Below are 21308 nucleotides of genomic sequence, written 5' to 3'. Positions count from 1 at the left end.
TAAAATCTGAAAACAGTTACATAAATAAGAAGGTGGTGTTTGGCTTAGTTGATAACATGAATGATATCTAAGACTTGCAGATTTAAAAAATACCAAATGCATCGAACCACCAAGAATCAGCGTTATCTCGGCGATAATCGCGGCGTCATTACATCGATTGCGCCCATTACCACGCCTCAAGATGTCGCATCGGTAAACAAGTCATCACATCGCATCAACATTCCACATAACGTTATCATGTAACGTCCCAGGCGCACCAAAGCATACAAGAAGTATAAGACTATAGAAACGATGGCATAGTTATGTGGCACAGTAACAACAAATATATTGTCGTAAACTTAGTGGCGTGCGCTATTTATATCGAGCTTCGAAGGAAGTCCGTATTTTTCTTGTACCTTTTCCTCCCAAGTGCACTTATACTAACAAAAATATAATGTCCGACTAATTATTAAGTACTGGCTAATTGCCTGACACAAATCAAGATTTGTGTCAGGTACAGGTACAGCAGTAGAATTTGTGATGAAGATGAATATTTTATTGTTAGTATGTATTGCAGTATGACTCCTGCATAGGGCACGGTGCGTGGCGTGGCGTCACACACTACATACCCTTCATAAACATAAGGAAGTGACGGAGAGTCGTACCACTAATCCGACGAAATCGTCGTTCCTCGTCATGACGGTTTACGATGGTTTACGCACTATAATTTTATTAAAATGTCCGGAGTAACCGTTGTTGAATTTATAAGTGCCGGCTTTTTGGTGTATATAATAAATTTCTGTCCACGTCTTCATTCCTCAATGTGTTTTATGGAATGTTTGCTTTAGCAGGTTGACTTCTGTAGTTTTATGTTCTTACATAAAACTACAGAAGTCAACTACACTTGTAGTTAATAGAAATATTGGAATAGCGATAGGCTATTATTAGTCCATAAGCTCATCATTTGTACATAGAGGAACCATGTGAGCGAACTCATTTGTTCGACATTTATATTATAAAAAAGTGTGGAAAGAAAGAAATAACTTTTTTTTATCTCAGACTCTCTTCTCTTATAGTCGTATTCCACATGGTTGACAATAGTAACCATTACGTGGAAAAACAACGATTTTCTTGGCAATATTAACATAGTGATTTGCCATTGCAGAGCAAGATCACGATATTTTCCTTCACCGGAAGTAAAAGGTAGTCGATTTATATGTACAAACTCACGCGACACGAGTAGGATTCTAAATAGGACCTTTCGGTTTACGGGCGTGTTAACCATTGGACCACCACCTCTTCGAATTAGGTAACTATTTAATTTCAGTATTAGTACTCCTGCTCTGTGCCACTCACCGAAACAGCAACAGCAGTGGTAGGCACCACGGCCGCCTCCATGTCGTGCTGCCCTTCAGGAGCGCTGAGGAAGCGGCGGAGCGTGCCGTACCCGGAGGCCGAAGCGACCATCGCTACCATACTTCACAACCACTGCACCGAGTAACAGACTTCTTATGTCCTGACAAATCCAAGTAGTTGTGAGCCTTGACTTGATATGGTGAAGTTTAAGCCATGTCCGAAAGAACACTAGTCGAAAGAAAGATCCATAATTTTAGCGCTGATTTCAGACCACATCTAGTCAACATTACTCATATCCTTCAGTCTCAAGTCTTTAATTCAGACTACTTCAAAGCTAAACTACTGATCCAAAATTAATTTAACTAAGATCAAGATAGTCTTGCTCGACATAGATTACCAAAATAAAGGCTCAAAGGACAGGAGGTCTGTTACCACAACACTGTCACTCTGATGACATCACTCGCGAGGGCGTGTTGTCGTGTCGACGTGCGATGCGCGCGCGGCGTGCTGCGCCCGCGTCTAAACTGGCGGTTGAGACGTGACGGGCACGCGGCCCCCTACCACGATCAAGTTAAAACTTGAGATAAGTAATTCCACTTCAAAAGTTCCAACTCTGTCGAATTTTTAAAATAACAAAAAAGTTTCATTAATTAAATAATGTTATCAATTCCAAGTGATGTTAAGATTTAATATATCAAATTTAATGTCTGTTTGTCAAAATGAAGATAATTTTTATCTCATATTTACATTCCTTTACTGTAAATTATTTTCAGAATATTTCAACCAGTTTATTTACAAAATTGCCTGTTTAGGTAAAATGCAAATTCCTTCTAATAGAAATACTAGACAAGGGCTTGGATGACATCTTGGCACATCACAAGGGCTTGGATGCAGTGGGATATTTAAATTTAAAAATAGTCTTAAAGGAGTAAGAATCAATTTTGATATTTGTATAATAATTTATTATTGAAATGAAAATACACCAATTTTTATAATTACACTCGTGAATACAAAATATGTAGCCGTCTGGTAATTGGCCTCCGACATAATGATCAGTCTGACATTATTGTAACATTCATGACAGACATCTATAATACTTTTTTAATACAATGTATCTCTGTGTCAGTACCCTTGCTCTTGATAACAACAGATAAAATTATCACAGAGCATTATCTATGCTTATATAGATTGCTGGATTTAAGACTTTCTTTTTCTACATAATACACCTTCACAGAAGAGAGAGTGGAAGACATGTTATTTCATTTAAAATCAATTCTAGTAGTAGTGTTATTAGTATTTAGTCATATTTTAAAGGTTCCATATATCTATGTTTCATGAATAAATAATCATTTCTTACTATGTGCCCCCTACACTACACCAGTGCATATATCAGATGAATAGCTCTTCCATTCTGGAACTGTCATATCAAGTGAGTTTCATTGTAAACACCTTTAACTGTAATCAATAATGAAGATCATATGTGCTTTCAGTTATTATATCAAACTGTATAAGTAGGATTGGTCTTCAAAATTGCAAGGTATTATTCCTATATATAGGGCCCTATTCTCACACAATCAAATTTAATTTCATATATTACCTATTCTCAGCAACTTTTAAAAAAGGAAATACTTATAGATTTCTGCTTTTACAGAAAATCCCAATTGATGAAAAGATCTGACCCCTTATTACAATGATTTGCTCAAAGTTAATGTTAAGCTCATCATTACCCAAGGAGAGATCATGTAGGAACTTGGTGTTTAAGCCTTTGTATTTTTCATGTATGTCATTTAAGGTTAGAGTGTATGGTCATTTAAGTTGGTATGTAGTTATCTTGCATAACCAATTATAAAATAAAATAAATACGTAACTACTTACGATGTTACTCATAAAAAAGTTAAAGCATACTTTAAGCTAATGTATGTTTATGTGTTTCACACACTTTAGATAAAGCATCTAACTTTATAAATAACAGACTTCAAATTGTAATGTTTTATTTTGATTGACTACTCGCTATGTTTCATAAAGACATTGTTCGAGTTTAAGTTTAAAATTTAGAAAAGAATCACACTATGACTGCAGTGAATGGACTGATCAGTGAAGCCAAACTCACTATAGCAAAGACAAAAGAATCCATCACAATTGCATTTGATATGACAAATAAGGCACATAACAATGTTCTAATACAAATAATTTATTCAGTGGCAGTGTGGGCTGAGGCCAACATCGCCCACAGGCTACCTTGGACACATATATTGAATTTAAAATGTGGTATAGTCATCCTAAGCATTAAATACTAATTCGTTTGCCTTAATTTGTCTAGAAATATGAAAATACTTGACTGTTGGACAACGGAAAATGCGTCACAGTCGAAAAACAACAAACCACACAAGTTTCTCAAGTATGTAAAACAATGTGGAGAAGAACATTAATCGTAATCTAAAGCCATCTGGGTGACAATATAAAGACAGCTCAATTTCACACATAGGTACACGGATCGCCTTGGTGCTCAACAACCGGCAATTAAAATAAGTGTTCAGCTCACCTGTTTGGTATCCGCAAAATCTGCGGCCTCCATGTTGGCATGTGATCGCTCTTGCCTCTCCATGATCTCGAAAACATCAGAATCCTCCGTACCGGGGTAATTTGGATGCGTATATCACAAGCTTAAACATAACAATCGCGATGGACTCTACAATTTCAATGAAACAATGTCAGTGCTTCCACCAACACGTTCAGCGTTTACTGTCCGTGACACCAGCGGAAGAAATACGAAAGAAGATTAATCACATATATGGACACATTTTTAATGTTCAAGTATATAAAACAGAGCACCAACAAACATTATTGAGCTAAACGAACAGAAAAACACAGTTCATCACCATCTTTAAAAATTTCACACACATTCCGTCATCGAGGCCGAACTGACGGTCGCTGCCCTACGCGTATTCCATCCTACGCACTATGCAACAACTGACAGAATGAATACGCGTTCGACAAAAACATTCAATTGTTAATACCTAATTAAAAGATTTCGTTAACTTAAATTTTGATTAGACATATTCCTTTAATACGAAATTATATACAGTTTAAATTTTCATAGAATGCTTAAAAATCTAAAACAAATTAAAACTGGAACGTAATTCCACAAGATCTAGTGGTACCTTAGAGCTGTACGGACTTTTGACGTACAGACCTACCAGCAGATCCTGTCCCGCAAACTTTTTTGGTGTCTAGTATTTTATTACGAAAAAGAGTCGTTATTGCAACTTCTGACATTAGGTAAGTAAGTATTTAGTGAAATGTTCTCGATATACCTATAGTAATAACAATGCAAGAGGTAAGGATGCTAAAATGCACAGATATTAGAACATTAAATATTCTATAATCTCTGTGGCTAAATGGAGATTGATGAATGAATGGATATTTATGTAAAAAACCTAAATGTCAACGTCATCAAACGTCATTGTCATGTCATATAATTCGGCAAATTAAAGGATTTGAGAAAGCTAATGGTGTGTTGATTGTGTATGTAAATGATGGAATGATATAAATCTATTATTTTATTGAGTGTACAGTATGTAATAAAACTATGCCTCGTGAAAAGAGCCGTTACCGAGATAGGCGTAGCTCATCATATAGTTCTGAATCATCATACGAGCGGAAGAAATCTAGAAGCAAACATAAGCGTAAATCTCGTTCGCGGGATCGTTCAGAGTCTAGTAGCCACCGGCGAAGGCGGTCTGTTTCGAGGTCAAGGCATAAAAGGAGGAGTTATTCGAGGAGCTTATCAAGGGATCGGGATCGCTACGAGTCTAAATCAAAGAGGCGGTCATCTTCTCGCTCTCGTACGAAGCGGTCCAGACGCTCAGTGTCCAGGGATAGATCGCGGTCGAGCTCTCATGGCAGATCTAGGTACAAGAGCAAGAAGTCAAAGCGATCCAAGTCTTCGAGTAGTCGTTCTAGTTCATTTGATATTGGTAAGTTATAAATATTGTTTTATTTTTGTTGTGCATCATTCTTTTTTCTAATTAATTATCATGTTTGTATGAATTAATTACTTGGATTACCTAAGTTTGATTGCAGTCAAGCTATAATTAGTTTTTAATTTGCATTTTAACTTTGCAGAAAGACCTCTGTCATCCAAAAAGGTGAACCTTGATGACACAGAGACAAAAGTGGAGAAAGCCATCAAAGCGGCAGAGGCTGCTGGTTTGACCATGACTAAAATACCTACATATGAATACAAGGAAGTAGAGATCAAAGAAGAAATGCCAACAATACATGATAGGAATTTATTAGCGGAACTCAATAATGATTCTTTTGTCCAAAAAACCTTCACATCTTCAAGATCAAAGAAACAAAATCAAAATATTGTTATAGATCTTGATTCTCAGACTGTGACAGTCCCAGAGTCAGAGGTCAAGAAAGATGACTCCATTATCAATATTGATGTAAGTTTCTTATACACCGGTTTTTAAAACATTAATTCTGAAGTCAAACAGGAATAGATCTTTTTATACAACAAAATGGTTGCATGGGAAAACCTTAATTTAATTGCAAAATTAGTTTCTAAGAAACCTTAATTTCTTATATTCTTGCATATTGTGCTTCACCTGTGCTTTGTAATCAGCAGTAAACCATAGTTTAAACTTTTGAGGAAGTGTGTTTAAAGATATACCCTGTTATTTATAAAAAAGATGTTTTGTTGTGTCAAAGCCAAATTTTATTTATAGTGTCAATAAAACATTAACTTTTTTATGCATATGAGATAATTTTGCCCTTAATAAAATTACAGGAAATAGAAAGTGAAGAGGTGCGGAAAGAAATGTGGATAAAGAAGTTGTACCAATACAGGAAAAGGATGCTCAGAGGAGAAATATAAAATAAATGACAACAATTCATAATTTTTTATTGCTCTAAAATGTTGGTTCTACACTGAAACTACAACCCAATTAGGTACTGACCCAATATTTTGGAAACATTAGTGTTTTGGCATTTTTATCTGACTGATGATTGGTCAGTTTCGTATAACATGTTCTGATGCTTATCCAGTCTCAGATATTTAAATTGTTCATTTAGATTCTTAAAGAAAATTATACCTAGTTGGTAAAAGAGTTTTATTTTTCACAGTTTATAGTTTATAAAAGCCAGTAAGTTATTCATTAAATTATGTAACATTGACTCTCAAGTAAAAACACCAGTAAGTAACCTAAAATATTTTTTATTGAACACATCAACATAACAACTGGCAGGCGCAACACACAATTTTAACATCATCTGGTACTACTAGTTTATTTACAGCACTGCTATAACTTTAGACATTCACGAGTTACTGGTGGAAGTTCATAGGTTGTTCCTTTCCCGCTGAATACGACTGCTGTAAGTCCGCGATACAAGGTTCCACGCATCCATGTATCTGTCCATGCACATAGCGATACATTTCTGTTCAGAGTTATCTAAAGCTGTACCCGGTTTGTTGATGCACTTCTTGAAGCATTTTTCTGACATTTTCGTTAGCAGTTCCTGTGCATTTGCGATCGCGATTTGCTGCTTAACCTGATCCATTAACTCCTCTTTCTGTGCACCGCTCAATGACCCGGTTGTTAAAGTATCCATCTTCTTTTCTTTGAAGATTGAGGCGACAAAATAATATACTTATTTAGGCGTTTAGGGCAAAAAATTTACGTGATGAAAAATCTGACGAAATTATAACCTCAATGCCTCAACTCCTAAATTTAATTTTTTGACAGTTTACTTTTTTTAGTCAACTGCAAGCAAAGACTAACTAAATGTAATAAAAAAGCACATTCCTTGCTTGGCCTTTGCTTGATTGGAACGTAAATGTCAATGTCAGAATATGCGGTGATGCGGATGGACTTGCTTGACTGTCAGTCGGTTTTGTTTGTACTTTGTTTCGCTTGTTTACGTTTCCTTTTCCTCATTGTGTTTCCTACCTTCGCGAAATTACCTACCTACATTATTGGAATTGATTGATGTTGATAGAAAAATATGGAAGATATTAGCGATTTGGCTAGCACGTTAACCCATGATGAAATCATAGAAGTTACGAAGTCTACACTTTCTACATTAATAATCTCAGATCCTCTTCTTTCGGACCTTCCTCCTGACATAGTGCTTGAAGAAGTTTTAGCACAGGTAGTAACTATTATTTATTTTGTATTATATACTCGCATTACTCTTTGAGTATAAGGTTTTAAATATAAATCCATCCCAAATATGCTAAATGTGTGATTGTCATTCTTTCACGTCAAAATGGACCAGAGATAGTTGGGAGGGAAAGTATGCAGGACAGGGTACCTTTCATCCCGAAAAATTAACGAAGGTTCAATAAATTGTTTCATCTGTGTTAAATAATTTCAGACAGCTGTGGAGCATGGGCAGTCTATAACTATATTCATTTCAAGAGATGACGAGCCAATGCTGAAAGTTATCGTAAGTTGTATTAGGGCCTGCAATTAATATTTTTATCCTTCTGCAAACCTCATTGCAACAAAACGACGACTTTATATTTATTTATACTTTAGTTTAATTTGTTTTTTTATTTTATTAGTATGTTGAATGATAAATACTTTAATTTTTTAACACATGATTTGGACTTGAGGACATTTTCTTCCATTTACTTTCTACTTGAGGATTGTTTTGTTCACTTCAGGTACCCCAAAGTGCAACAGTGAGCGATTTGAAAAAGGCAATAGCAAGACATTTTGAGCTTTATCAGAAAAGGACCGGGAGCAAAGTGAAGGTGTCCTGGAAATATGTTTGGAGAACTTACGACCTCAACTTTGAGGGCATTATCTTAGATGACAACTGTAGCAAAATAGATAACTATGGAGTAACCAATAAAGTTACATTAACTTTCAAGAAAAGGAAAAAGAAACGGAAAATATAGCATTTACAATAAATCTTTATTTCTTTCTTTCCATTAGTTATATATTGCAGTAATCTTTGCCTTATAAAAACTGAAAATCAGTATTATCAGTCACTTGAATATTTTAATAAAATAAAAAAAACATAAAATTAACTTTATATCAATGATATAAAGTTAATTTTATGTTTGAATTTATATGGGTGAAAATATTGATTGCATAATCTAATGTTGCCTGGCTGAAAATCATCAAGCAGAAATTAATAGAAAACACTCATAATGAGAGTCAACTAACATGAATATAATAGCACAATACATCAAAGTACACATCATACTACACATCATTACATTAAAAGTGGTTTGTTAAAGACAAATAAAATTAAACACTATGAGCCAATATAACCAAATATGATAGAAGATTTCCATAAAACTTAATGGCCATCCAATGAGCCTTTTTCTGGAATTCAACATAATGGTCCGGAGGGCTTGTAAAACTGGGCACGCAGGATGTGAGATAAAACATATCACACTGTCCTTATTTTCTGGTTTATTTCCAATACACATTATATATCTTGATTGGGCAATATCCTTACATATTGCTCAATTAAGATATGTAATATGTCTGTTTGTCTGTTCGCGATAAACTCTAAAACTACTGTATGGATTTTCATGCGGTTTTCACCAATAGATTGAGTGATTCCTGAGGAAGGTTTAGGGGTATAATTTATTATGTTTCTACCCGAGCGCAGCCAGGACGGGCCGCTAGTTAATATATAAAGGAGTCTTAGAGATTTCTCTTTTTATGATCTATGTTGTTCAGAAGTGAGTTTTAAATCTAAAGTTGCTCGAAGTCGGGCTGCGGCGGCGGCTCCTGCGGCAGCGGCTCGAAGTCCCCGAGCGTGTAGTGGGGCTCCTCGTGGCGCGGCGTCGCCAGCGGCCGGTCGTATGCGTCCTTCAGCAGCTCTTGGTCGTGCTGCAAACATATATTTCGTGACACACTTGCAGATAATGAAGCTTATGCAAGCGTCTTGATGTTTGGAGGTTATACCTATCTAATCTGTTCTTAAAACTATTGACTGAAGCTGTCCGTCCCGTACTGCACGATAGAAAATTAGAATATTTCACAAAAATTAAGTAACATATTAACAATACTATAAAAAAACTTCTTTGGAAATGATTTTTAACTCAAAGCCAATTATACATTATCTGTTCTAGACGGTAACGAATTGCATAAACTAATAACCGAGAGCTGGCTTGATGTTGTCAATGGTCTGAGTACTAAAGGACACCAAAGACTATGAAATGGACAGGAAAAAAGGAAAGCGGACTCGGCGCTTTGCGGCTGAGGAAGAAGTCGGGAAAATGCTCTGATTTATTATATAGTGGGTCTGGTCCACCGTACCTGGTCAGCTTGTAGCACGGAAGGCGGCGCGAGGTCGTCGAGCGACAGCTGCGTGTTGAGCACCGACGGCGGCGCGTAGTCCGCCAGCGGCACTGTGGCGTCCGACTGCTGCTCACATAATAAATAAATAAATATATATGGCCAAATCACACAGATTGAGCTAGCCCCAAAGTAAGTTCGAGACTTGTGTTATGGGATACTAACTCAACGATATACATTATTATATAGATAAACATCCAAGACCCACGTCAATTTGGAAAAGATTATCTATGTATGGACGTGGGTCTACTAATTTTTTTTTTTATTAACTTTTTAATCCCCAAATGACAATATCGGTGAAAGTTTGTATGAAAATCGTGTGTTATACACGCGGGCAGTAATATGCCAATTTTATTTTAAAACGTATTGCATAATATTACAACATTTATGTACACAAAGTGGACTTAACGCGTTATGGCATTCCCTATTAGTCACTAAATTATTATGAAGTAAAATAACTTCTAAAAATTTACAAATGCATTTACAATGTAAAAGTATTATTTTTTATATTGCTCAAATAACACGTGATCGACCCACGTGACACACACGTGCTACAGGGCAAAAGTCAAATATGTCTAAGACTACATACCTCAGCAGGTAACTCCTCGGGCTTGGTCTGGGGGGCGGGCGCGGGCGCAGGGTCGTCATGTACGGTGTTAGCTCGAGCCTCCAGCTCGGAGCTGTACGCGGTCTTGTGTTCGCAGATCAGGAGGTGGGTCAGCATGTCCGTGCCTGGATAACGTTACAATGTACAACGTTTCGTTCGGGGTTATGACGCCGCGAACCCAGGGTCAGCGTAAAAAAAAAAACCTTAAAATTTTGATGTTTCGGCTGCGATTTTACAACCGGCGCGGCCGCCAGCCTAACGCTAACAGCTAGACTAAGTCCCTTCGTCGCCTCGTGCGACATCCACAGGAGGATAATGGAGCGGTTCTATTCTAGGGAGGAACCACACGCAACACATGCACCGTATACATGTATCACGTCGTTATCTTTTACGGGGTAGACAGTGCCGACGATTCGCGAAACCTGAAGTCCATGTATAACTGAATAACTTGCTTTTTATACTGATGAAAATGTGAAATAGTCCTATAGTTATTCTTTACCATAATAATGTTTAGTGATTACATCTCTATAACTGTTAGGATCTCTTCCACCACCATCAATGAGTTAAGTTATAAGTACGACTGAGCAAATTACTCAAAAGATAAATCCTTTATTTTTAATTATAATTTCGTTTCACTATCAACCAATATGTAAATTAAAGTGTAGACGAATCTTAAACTACGGTATAAAGTTGTATACTGACCCACGATAGTGCTGTACCCGCAGACGCAGTGCGTGGTGTAGCTGGCCTGTCTCGGAGCGTCTTCAAGAGAACTGGGCCCGGCACAATAGCCGCTGTGGTGCAACATTGCCCGGTAGCAGGAACTCTTGTATGGGCATTTGGTGCAGCTCGTTTCACCGCTGGGAACATTGACATTAGAAATGTATTGACATTGTTTCGCATATACAAGATGAGACGGGTCAGTGACAATGTCTTTTGTTCTTCATTGTGTGAGGTTTAACAATATATTTTGTCATTTTGTATGAAATGGACTGGGAATGTGGGACAATGTGGTGTGAAAGATTTTTATTTTTATTCTTTACGGTCAAGCCGTATGTATGAATCTATGTGTTTATGTATGTATGTTAGTTGCTCTTACACGCATAATCTACTGGACGGATTGTTACGAAATTTGGTACATGGGTAGAATATAACCTGGACTTTATGGTCCAGGTTATGGTTATCCATAGGGTACATTTTATCTCGAAATTGTAGCAGCTATACAAATGCTCACAGGAAATGCTTGTCGCTGTCGAGCGGCGTGTCGCACTCGCGGCAGACGGCGGCGGCGCCGGCCGGCAGCGCCAGCGTCAGCTGTTCGTACGTCTCAGTGATCGCGTGGCTCGTCGTGTCCTTCACTGGAGGCCGGGCCTTTGTCTGAAAGGGTGGCGACGGGTAAGGTAGGTAGCTACTTTAAAAAATACATTTTTTGTATGTATTGCTTGTAACGCGATAACTTTCGAATCGTCGGTCTGATTTTGATGGAATTTAAAAGGTATGTAGAATTTTGTATCTGTCAATAGAATTTTTGAGTACGTGGGGCATCCAAATCGGTTCAGTCATTTTTGAAATATTAATAAATTTGCGAAGACTCATCAAAATTTATTGTGTTCGCGAGGTCTAAGTTCCCGGCGGACAACTAGTATTGTTTAAATGGATTTATTATACATGTCACACATGCTTTTTAACTTATTTTTGAAAATAATAATGAGATGAAAAAATTCTGGAATCAAGCGGGGAATAGTATTGTTTAATCCGTAGACGTAGAAAACTATAGGATTCGCATACACTTGCGTTTCACTCATGCATGGAAGAGAAAACCTATTCGTCTCACCTTGGGCTTGGTGACCAGGTGCTCCTCCAAGCACAGCGGCTTGGCGTCCTCGACCGTGTTGTGTTCGCGAACTTGGTGCTCTTTCATTTGACCTGAAACATAAAGCATGCATTAAACTATCTAACTAGATGAACTTGTAAATTATTTTTTCGGAAGGGAATTAATTAATTGGAAAAACCAAAAGCAAAAACCTCATATCAGCTTCAATAATTTACACTCTTTTTTTACATTTCACATACAAAACTTTCGCCTTTATAAAACTTTTATAAAGAAAATTTTTATAAAGGTTAGATTTTGTTACCCCGCGAACATAAAAATTCTATTGGCAAATTCTACATAAATTTTAAATATATTTTTGCCCCAAGTTGATTTGTAGACATCGCTCGCTCGGTCAATTGGTAAGATTTATATCGATATGTAAGTAGATATGGAATACTGACCAAGATGCACGAATCTGAGGATGCAGCGGTTGCAGCGCAGCTCCAGCTCCTTGTCCTGGTGCTGCTTGAGGTGGTCGATGTACAGCGACACGTTGGACGCCAGCTCGTGGCCGGCCGCGTAGATCGGTAACACCTGGGGATTATATCATATTTATAACATCGCTAGTTTTAACCGCGGCTTCACCCGCGTTAATTTGAAACAAACTGGATTTTCATACAAACTTTCACCTCTCCTTTATATTCATTTGGGGGTAGATTTTTGAAGAAAAAAAAGTAGCCTAGTCAACAGCACATCAAGCCTGCATGCACTTCTATGGCACCATAGAATAGCGGCGAGTTTGCAGTGAATTTGGATAGGTTGATGTGCTGTTGACTGTATGGGTGTCTTGCATACTAAAATTACATGCATACCAAAATTCATTCAAATTGGTCCAGTAGTTCAGCCGTGAAAACGGAACAGACAGATAGACAGACTTTATAATTTTGCATGGGAGTGCAACAGCACTCCCATGCAAAATTTGTTCTTCTTTCTTCAAAAATGTTCTTCTTTCTTGTCATTTATGTTTGGCTCTTTATCCCGTCGCCTCGTATCTCATCCACGTAGGAGAGCGCGTGGGCCGTCTGCATGTGTGACATTACCTTGAGACAGTGAGGACACTGCACTGTGTCGGTCTGGTTGTGCTTCTCCCGGTAATGGTCAACGACCGCGCGGTGGCTGGAGGCGCGGTAGCCGCACTCGGCCACGTAGCAGAGGTATGGCAGCTCTAATGGAGCGTGGGCCTTCTGCATGTGCGATGCGAGGGTCAGCACTGCTGCGAAGCGCACCTGGGAAAATATACTTAATTTTAATTATACTACTCAATAACGTTTCTAGAGTTTTTTCGTTTTCTATCTTTCATCATTGCGTGTTACTGGTTTCATTCGCGTCTATGACGTCGTCGCATTGGAGCACGACTAAGCAATGGGACATGGCTCTTAAGGTTGGCATTTCGATTCCGATGAAAAATGGTCTGAATGGTCAAACATAGGATATTAACTATCTAAAAACATAGTAATATATAGGGTTACTGGTATCTAACGCATAACCTTTCAAAGGCGCATAAGGTACATAGAGACTAACATCTTGTGTTCTACGACTTTTGTCTAAACGTAATAAATACAAAAAAAAAACCTTTTTTTAAAGTATTAATGTCGTTTCTATAAAACGTTAACTCTATGTTTGATTCCGCTACATAACGCTACTGTACTGTCTCGTTGCTTGGCTATTACATAGAGTTAAGATGTGTAGAATCGCAAATTAGGTTGTATTTTGTTTATATGAAAAAAAAAAACTACGAATCACGAAAACTCGTACAATAAAAGTTGCTTGTTTTCATGTACCCAAGTAGTCTTTAAGAGGTTTTGCGTTTGATACCAGTAACCCTGTATAGAAAGATATAGCACGAATTTTGCAAAACACATGTAATATATAATAAAACACTTCACGAATCACTATGAGAATGTTCATACCTCGCATATGAGACAAGCGTAAGTAAATATCTCCTTGGCTTTAGTGTCCCTTGGGTGTCCTTGGTTGAGATGGGTGGCCAGCTCTGGTTCGCTGGAGAACCTCGCGAGGCAGTACACGCAGATGTGGTCCGAGTGGGTGCCCACCACGTGCAGGTACAGGTGCAGCATCAGAGATATGTTGTTCGTCAGCTCAATGTGGCATATGGGGCACTGCGGACAAATAATATAGGTTACAAATCCATGCTAATATTATAAAGAGAAAAGATTTGTATTGTCGTTTGTGATTAATAAACTAAAAAATTACTGGGTCGATTTTGATGACGAAACCTTCAGTTCTTCGTTCTTCTTTGTACTTCAAACTACATGTATGCAAAATTTAATTGTTGAAAACCGCATCAAAATCCATGCATCAGTTTTTGAGTTTATCGCGAATAGACAGACACGGCAGTGGACTTTGTTTTATAATTATGTAAGGATAAATACCTCAACCGCAATGGGCACCCGTTCAGTGGGGCCGTCGCCGCCGATCTGTCCAAAGTAGTATCGCTCCATGGACACTGTTTCTTCTGGCTTCACTTCCTTCTTGATCGCCTGTGTAACATGAATATAATATTAATATTTACAACTTATTACTTCTATCAATAATCGACGATTGAATACCTCAAATTAGTTTCTTTTGGCATTTCTTCTCAGCGGTGGTCATGTCGAAATGCTTACTAATGAAGAATTTAAAAATAAAGTTTCATAACGACGTATGTAATGAACTCTGCCTTAGCAAAGTTCTTGCCCCTCCTCGTAACTGTATATCACGGCCCAACATTCTGATGTTCCACCATACTCACCAAGTAGTAATTACTAACCGTCATAATGGATTGGCTAAGCTAAAGCACAGAAGTAGTTGGAAACAGAACGGGGAAGATTTTTAAACCAGCAGTGGGACCTGATAGCTACATGAATACTATATTGGAAGATATGATGTGGTCCATCATTTTCTATGTCCATATTCAACTCACCTTGAGTGGCACGTCATCTAATTCGTCGTCAACCGTGTAGGTCTTTATAGCTTTACGGCGACCGCGGCCATTGGGCTCGTCCTTCCCTTTCTCCTTAGGCTTGCTGTCTTGCTCTTGCTTGATCTTCGTGCGCCTGAGGGCTAGAGGCATCTGTAAAATGAAATAAAAAATATATATTTTGCCTCAATATTAGTACTTAGTAGCTATGAAGACAAGTAGATCAAATCCCATTCTTACAGCGAACCGCTGAGGTATAGAATCGACCCAAGCGTCGATATTTTTAGAATTTTCGGGATCTTCAATGAAAGAGTTAATAGGTACCCATTTTTTAAGCTTGCGTGACCTCTTATTTTCTTCTTATAGCCTGATGGGAAACAAATATAAGTCACACAAGCAATTGAGGTAACACATACTCAAATTAATTTAAAAATATATAAAAAAGTGGGTACACAACACATGGCGTCATCATGGTTCCCACTTGTCCTACTTCCCCACGTCAAGCTACTAGTGCTCAGTAGAACAAGTGGGAACAAACCAAACCCTAACCAGGCCCTATTATATTAGAACCACAAAGAAGAGAGAGACTGCATGATAAAAGCTACAAGAATAAATATTACCTCTTCTTCATCGTCGTCATCCTCGATGTAGGTGGTGGTGACGGCCTTCCGCTTCTTCTTCGGCGGCGGCGACGGAGAAGGCTCCTTTTTCTTGCGCCCGCGCTTTGACCGCGTGCTTGTTTCCGGTTCCGCCTCTTCCGTATGCTTGTTTTTCTTTTTATCGATATAATGTAATATAAATAAATAAATAAATAAATATATTACGACAAATCACACAGATTGAGCTAGCCCCAAAGTAAGTTCGAGACTTGTGTTATGGGATACTAACTCAACGATACTATATTTTATAACAAATACATATATAGATAAACATCCAAGACCCGGGCCAATCAGAAAAAGATCATATTCCATCATGACCCGACCGGGGATCGAACCCGGGACCTCTCGGTTCAGTGGCAAGAACTTTACCACTGCGCCACCGAGGTCGTCTGGATATGGATTAGTTTCACATAACATTTATATCCATATTTATATTATAAAAGCGTGTCTGTTTGTCCTTTTTTCTCGTAAAATGATGACCTCAATCCAATGCTCCGGCATTGGATTTCATCATTGAGGCATCTTTAAAATTATGTAGATTCGGCTGTGATTTTGCAACCAACCACCTGCCTGACGTCAACCCTCCTTGGAAATGCTATTGTTGCTTATCAGCAGCCTAGACTGCATGTCGTAAGACATCCATGCGAGGATGTGGAGTGGTCCTATTCTAGGGCACAACCACACGCCACAACATAATTTCGTTTACACCTAACATTATGTTACCGTCATATTGTAAACAATAAATTAATATATACTAACATACAATTAAGTAATTACGACTGATAGGCAATTATTTTTATTCATAATAAATGAAAGGCTTCGTTTGTGTTGTAAATACATAATAGCCGGAAAAGGATAAATTCGGGAGAACCCGTGTGATCACGAACGTGACATTTGCAAGACTGGATATTTGCAAGTACCCTCAAATATATATATACATATGTATATACTCATGTATATGACAGTAGTCGTACAGGAGTTCAGCTAACGAACAATACATACCTTGCTAGGATACTTCCAGTTCTTGAAGGGGTTAGCAGCGATCTTGTTGAGTCGCACTGTGATGGGGTCCTTGGACTCCAGTTTTGTCTGCTCCGATATGTGCATGACGATGTTGTCAAACGCTTGTCCAGGAGATATGCCATACCTGTATGGGAAAATATCAATGTTATTTTTTAAAGAAACTTTAATATGTTTTTATAAAATAATGTAGATGGCGCTCATACTCTAATATTTGGATGAAGGAACTACACTATACAACATAGAGCCATGCCCCACTGCTCAGTCGCGCTCCGTCATTTTGACGTCAGTCGACAGAAAACGCAAAAATTTTATGAATTGGATAAAAAGTTCGAAATTGATCAAACAGAAAAGTAGACCGATCGTTCCCGACGAGAAGTTGTTGATGTATCTCAACGCACGTCAGTGTCAAAACCTATAGAAAACAACGAAGCAGACCGTAGCTACGTCCTACGTCGTCGAAACGCAGCACAAATGAGCAATGGGGCATCGCGCTTAAAGCTAGGCCCAACTGTTTCATTCCTGTTTTCTTCGACAAAACTCCAGTTTCTGCAGGAGGAACGTCAACGAAACGGATGACAACGGTGACAGCGCAATGTAGTAGCAATGAGACCGGGCTCCAAGAATGCACATTTTACGTCAGAACCCTTCAAAATTATACAAGACAATTCTTACCTTTCCCTCCAAACGAGTTCGTCCAGAAACTGCTGTATAATCTGCCTCGAGAGCAGCGATAGCGTATTCTGGAACATTCTAGGCACGATCCTTCTCAGGTACTCCATAATGTTAGCATTAGTGTTCCTCGACGGCTGATCGGCGTGAGAAGACGATTGATGGACGTTCTTGAAGCCCATAGACACTAGAGTGCCCTTGTCTACGGTCAGGTCGGTGAGGATGATGGATGACGTGTGCACCCAGTTGCCGAGGGGTTCTAGAATCTTCTGAAAGCGTTTCTTGTAGTTTTTCTCGTGTTCCGCTAGGGGCTCCACGGCGCGGAGACGAATCTACAAAATAACGGATGTTATACTCGAACAATTAATAATTTTCTTGTTGAAATACAACAGATTTAGATGTTTTTTTCGAAAAATTATGAATTTCTTGCGATCTTCCATCTTATGAAGTAAGTGGTAACTACGAGTATAAACCACAGATCTGTAAAAGATGATGGTAGGTCTTCATTTTCATGATTCATGAATTTTAAAGTTAATTCATTGAAAATAAATAGTATAACTCACTAGTTTTTCAGACGCATCCAAGACACCCAACACTTCGACCTTGACCTGCCTCTGCGTGCCATCATGGCTGGTGGTGCCCAGTGATATCACTCCAACCTCCACCTTCTTCCCGGGCCCTCCCAACACACTCAAATGTTGATGGATCGCTGATGAGCAAATAGCTCTCAACCACGTAAACAATCCTTTGACATATAAATTGTCGACTTTCACCCATTGGACCACGTTCTGCACGTTGGTTTGGCAGGCCCAATGGTATATGAGTTTGAGAATGACACTCGGAGGGAATGTGGCTCCTTCGAATATGGAGCTGGAGAAGACGGAGACGAAGCGAGTGGGGCAGCATTCGGAGATCCACACGTAACCGCCGGAGTAGGGGAATTTGGATACGTCGGAGTACATGCCTGGAATAACATTTATGTGTTAGAGAATAATGTTTTGTTAAGTACATGAAGAAGTGACAGCGTCCAATAACTATTGCAAATCCAAGTTATAATAAGTTAAATGAAGTACTAATAATATCTAGATTTTCTTGTTTTGAGTTGTGTCACTGATAAGTCTTTTATCTCTAATTTTTATTTTAAGTTTTATTTAGTTGGACAACATTTATTTTTGAATATTGACAATTTCTTTATTACAATATTTAGATTATTTTAGCATAATTCATAAACCAAGAAGTGAAATTTTTTCACTTAATGTCTAATTTGGCCTTTTCTTAATGTCTAATTTTTCTTTTAATTTTCCTTTAAAATTATTTTTTCACTTTTTTGGGTCAGTTTCTCGGCAAGTTCATATTTTCGCCACCCTGATTAGATAAAATGGCGAACTTTGCGCTGATATTCGCAGGTAAAGTTAAAATCAAAGTTGACTGGTGCAACGCACCATTAGTTCATGTCGTACTGAATAAACTATTATCTTTCATTTTTTCCTAGTAGCTGCTACCAGCGCCATACTTACCCAACTTGAGCTTGTTCCCCGGGTGTATGACGCACCACTGCTCAGAGCGCACCAGCCCCTGCTGGATGAGCCACTCGGTGAACTTCATGGGCGTGTGCATCAGCACCGACTTCACCTTGCTGTCCAGCGACGACCGGTCCGAGGGCGGCGGCGCCTCCTTGGAGCGGAGGTAGGGGCGGGCCACCACCACCAGCGATGGGAATGTTTTGCCTGAATATTCATGTGGACATTAGAATTTAGACTTGTTTTCTGTAATTACACATCTTTATATATTTTAAATGTGGCACTCCTGTCATATTTTAAAGTGCTTTGTTATTTTGTGTTCATCAATTAGACGATGATGAGGGCAAATATACAAGAAAAAGTATCACATATCTTTTCATTCATGTCAGTAGATTTTCCAATGAAACACCAAATTTCCTAATTTCTCACCTTGTAGCTTATTGAAGGAAACTTCGCGCGAATCAGCAACATTCTTGTTCCCGTCCTCCTTAGTGAGGTCCACAATAGCGGTTGCTTTGGTTGCGCTGCCAGTTAACAACCCACCAATAGCTGTTGCCTCTGATGGCCTCACATTGGTCACTACGCTGTGCACATCTGTTGAACATTTATTTAATAAATATGTGTATAACGTAGTATTATGTAACTTACTTATAAATGGTGAAATTGCAATTAATTTAGGTAGGTGGGCCTTGTAATTAATGAAGATATGTAAAAATTCTAAGATTTATTTATCAAAATTGAGGCTCCATACTCCATATACATGTCATTTTCCCTCTCTGATCTATCATTGTGTATTGCATTCAGGCAGTGATGCCAAGAAGCTTATGATTTACATAAAAAATCTTCAGTCCAGTTTGCGAATACTGTTGGGACTCTTAGAATAGCCATAAAATAGCAAACCTTGAATGAAAATATAGCATCATATTTATATACTACAATGACTCACTAGAAGGTGCCAGAGTCTTGTCCTTAGTCTTAGTATCCTTTTCTTTCTCCTCTTTTTTCTTGTCCTTCTTCTTCTTTTTGTGGCGGGAGTCAGGAGACTTTGTTCTTTCTGGTGATGGTGAGTAATTACGGTCTTCTTCTCTGGGGTACTTCTTGGGGCGACCTGAAATAATATATCTTGTTAAGAAACTGCAGACTTTCATCTACTATATTATCGAAAATTTTAGCCTTATCATAATATTATTAGAAAGGATAGAAGTTGCATACTACAGACACACCTCTTCTGCCAGTTTTCTCCTTTGAAACAGACATGGATCGAGACCTAGATCTCAGAATCTCAGCGCTCTGCCTCTCCAAATCCTTCAGTACTGGTTGCCTGTGAAAATAGTAAAATTAGATCAGTTCTATTTGTTGCTATACTAATTTATTGTTGCTTCTATTTGAAATATACAAATGTCATTTATTTTATGAAAATTGAAAAGGTTTGTAATTCTCCATAATTAGTTAACAGGTACATGCAAGAAAAACAGGTCAGTAGTTAGTAAGCAAGTGTGCAAGCTACTGGCACTGATACCTCTGCCAGGCTGGGCTCGCATTTAGATTTTGACAGTAAATTTTAAACATAAACATAGTGAGTTGGGGCATTAAAGGTTACATTTTTATTACAATACTTTTATATAAATACTTACTTCCCAAGAAGTTGATAGGCTGTAAACTGGTCTCCGTTGTACACAATTTCACCGCCAGTCTCCTTGACCATCTCATCTAGCTTATTCTGAATACTTTTGTACTCTTCATCGGCGTTCTTATAAGCTTGCAGTTGTATCTCGGACAACTCTTCCTCCCAACATTCAAGCTCCAAAGTCGGCACATCAGGGCCGAAATATGATCTTTTATACAAATCTGCTTCTATGATCTCCGCCTGAGGAGGAACAACCTCGGGTAATTCCTGTAAAATAATCGTAATGAGATAGCGTATCGGCACTATTGAAGACGCGTAAATAAAAAAGTAATTGTACTTGTATAACTGACCTCGACATCTTCTTTGGGTTTTTTCAACTTCATTTTCTTATTGGCATTTATTCACTTGTGAAAAAAATTGTGAAATTCTTTATATTCAACCAAACAATACTTTTCAGCAAAACAACGCTTGTGCTCGCTTACAAATCGCTTTGCTTTGCTTGATGAGTTGAAGAATGACATATGAATGACAGACCTGACAGACCAGTTTTTTTTTTTGGTTTATTCCCTCGTTTTATTGAGGAGGCAAAGAGTACTAGCCCATACAGCCAAGTCTTTTGTATAAAAAGCTGACAGACCAGACTGGACAGAACGCCATGACACTTTTTTTTTTTTAATTTTTGATGCGAGGGCTTTTGATACCATATTATTATGTGATGGGACCAAAACCCTTATTATGGGCTTTATTT

At 38.2% G+C, this 21308-nt stretch overlaps 5 protein-coding genes across 27 annotated transcripts in view; 2 read left to right on the top strand and 3 right to left on the bottom strand.

Moving 5' to 3' along the window:
* The window catches only part of LOC128671071 (patronin-like), a 64879-nt gene extending 60587 nt beyond the window's left edge, over window positions 1-4292 (bottom strand). For 18 of the 23 annotated variants that reach the window (XM_053747232.1, XM_053747344.2, XM_053747371.2 and 15 more), the window contains exon 1: window positions 1336-1859. In XM_053747232.1, coding sequence (XP_053603207.1) covers window positions 1336-1455 — 120 coding nt within the window. In that variant the 5' untranslated portion in view covers window positions 1456-1859. Of the gene's footprint in view, window positions 1-1335; window positions 1861-3877 lie in introns of those variants that run through there. The other 5 variants (XM_053747213.1, XM_053747303.1, XM_053747365.1 and 2 more) reach the window with 2 other exon arrangements.
* Window positions 4293-4558: 266 nt separating this feature from the next.
* On the top strand, window positions 4559-6955 carry LOC128671178 (uncharacterized protein). The gene is made up of 3 exons (XM_053747451.2): window positions 4559-5312; window positions 5461-5786; window positions 6131-6955. Exons 1-3 carry the CDS (start codon window positions 4925-4927, stop codon window positions 6215-6217), a joined length of 801 nt encoding a protein of 266 aa, XP_053603426.1. The 5' UTR covers window positions 4559-4924; the 3' UTR covers window positions 6218-6955.
* On the bottom strand, window positions 6228-7089 carry LOC128671187 (mitochondrial import inner membrane translocase subunit Tim13-like). Its single transcript, XM_053747463.1, has one exon. It carries the CDS (start codon window positions 6949-6951, stop codon window positions 6679-6681), a length of 273 nt encoding a protein of 90 aa, XP_053603438.1. The 5' UTR covers window positions 6952-7089; the 3' UTR covers window positions 6228-6678.
* A 204-nt stretch (window positions 7090-7293) lies between these two features.
* On the top strand, window positions 7294-8258 carry LOC128671069 (uncharacterized protein). Its single transcript, XM_053747199.1, has 3 exons — window positions 7294-7491; window positions 7717-7788; window positions 8009-8258. Exons 1-3 carry the CDS (start codon window positions 7345-7347, stop codon window positions 8243-8245), a joined length of 456 nt encoding a protein of 151 aa, XP_053603174.1. The 5' UTR covers window positions 7294-7344; the 3' UTR covers window positions 8246-8258.
* Window positions 8259-8668: 410 nt separating this feature from the next.
* row (relative of woc) lies at window positions 8669-21070 on the bottom strand. Its single transcript, XM_053747185.2, has 21 exons — window positions 20911-21070; window positions 20568-20827; window positions 20157-20254; window positions 19880-20041; window positions 19363-19527; window positions 18931-19140; window positions 17977-18377; window positions 17417-17745; window positions 16724-16868; window positions 15683-15835; window positions 15066-15215; window positions 14536-14643; window positions 14053-14262; window positions 13183-13368; window positions 12544-12676; window positions 12104-12195; window positions 11504-11646; window positions 10972-11129; window positions 10252-10394; window positions 9624-9731; window positions 8669-9194 (listed from the first exon to the last, which is right to left on the bottom strand). The coding sequence occupies exons 1-21, from the start codon at window positions 20941-20943 to the stop codon at window positions 9057-9059; spliced, it is 3525 nt and encodes a 1174-aa protein (XP_053603160.1). The 5' UTR covers window positions 20944-21070; the 3' UTR covers window positions 8669-9056.
* Between the last annotated feature and the right edge of the window lie 238 nt (window positions 21071-21308).

The sequence above is a fragment of the Plodia interpunctella genome, chromosome 1, assembly GCF_027563975.2.
Source record: "Plodia interpunctella isolate USDA-ARS_2022_Savannah chromosome 1, ilPloInte3.2, whole genome shotgun sequence".
NCBI lineage: Eukaryota > Metazoa > Arthropoda > Insecta > Lepidoptera > Pyralidae > Plodia > Plodia interpunctella.
This window is presented reverse-complemented; position numbering and strand designations above follow the sequence as displayed.

What these genes read in the sequence shown, in the direction of transcription:
- LOC128671187 (XM_053747463.1), bottom strand. Translation starts at nt 6,951, where the DNA reads ATGGATACTTTAACAACCGGGTCATTGAGCGGTGCACAGAAAGAGGAG.
- LOC128671178 (XM_053747451.2), top strand. Translation starts at nt 4,925, where the DNA reads ATGCCTCGTGAAAAGAGCCGTTACCGAGATAGGCGTAGCTCATCATAT. An exon ending in TTCTAGTTCATTTGATATTG is followed by an intron (nt 5,313 to 5,460) that starts GTAAGTTATAAA and finishes TTAACTTTGCAG; the next exon opens with AAAGACCTCTGTCATCCAAA. An exon ending in ACTCCATTATCAATATTGAT is followed by an intron (nt 5,787 to 6,130) that starts GTAAGTTTCTTA and finishes ATAAAATTACAG; the next exon opens with GAAATAGAAAGTGAAGAGGT.
- row (XM_053747185.2), bottom strand. Translation starts at nt 20,943, where the DNA reads ATGAAGTTGAAAAAACCCAAAGAAGATGTCGAG. An exon ending in GAACTCGTTTGGAGGGAAAG is followed by an intron (nt 16,869 to 17,416) that starts GTAAGAATTGTC and finishes TTTCCCATACAG; the next exon opens with GTATGGCATATCTCCTGGAC. An exon ending in ATGACGACGATGAAGAAGAG is followed by an intron (nt 15,216 to 15,682) that starts GTAATATTTATT and finishes TTCATTTTACAG; the next exon opens with ATGCCTCTAGCCCTCAGGCG.
- LOC128671069 (XM_053747199.1), top strand. Translation starts at nt 7,345, where the DNA reads ATGGAAGATATTAGCGATTTGGCTAGCACGTTAACCCATGATGAAATC. An exon ending in TTGAAGAAGTTTTAGCACAG is followed by an intron (nt 7,492 to 7,716) that starts GTAGTAACTATT and finishes AAATAATTTCAG; the next exon opens with ACAGCTGTGGAGCATGGGCA. An exon ending in AGCCAATGCTGAAAGTTATC is followed by an intron (nt 7,789 to 8,008) that starts GTAAGTTGTATT and finishes TGTTCACTTCAG; the next exon opens with GTACCCCAAAGTGCAACAGT.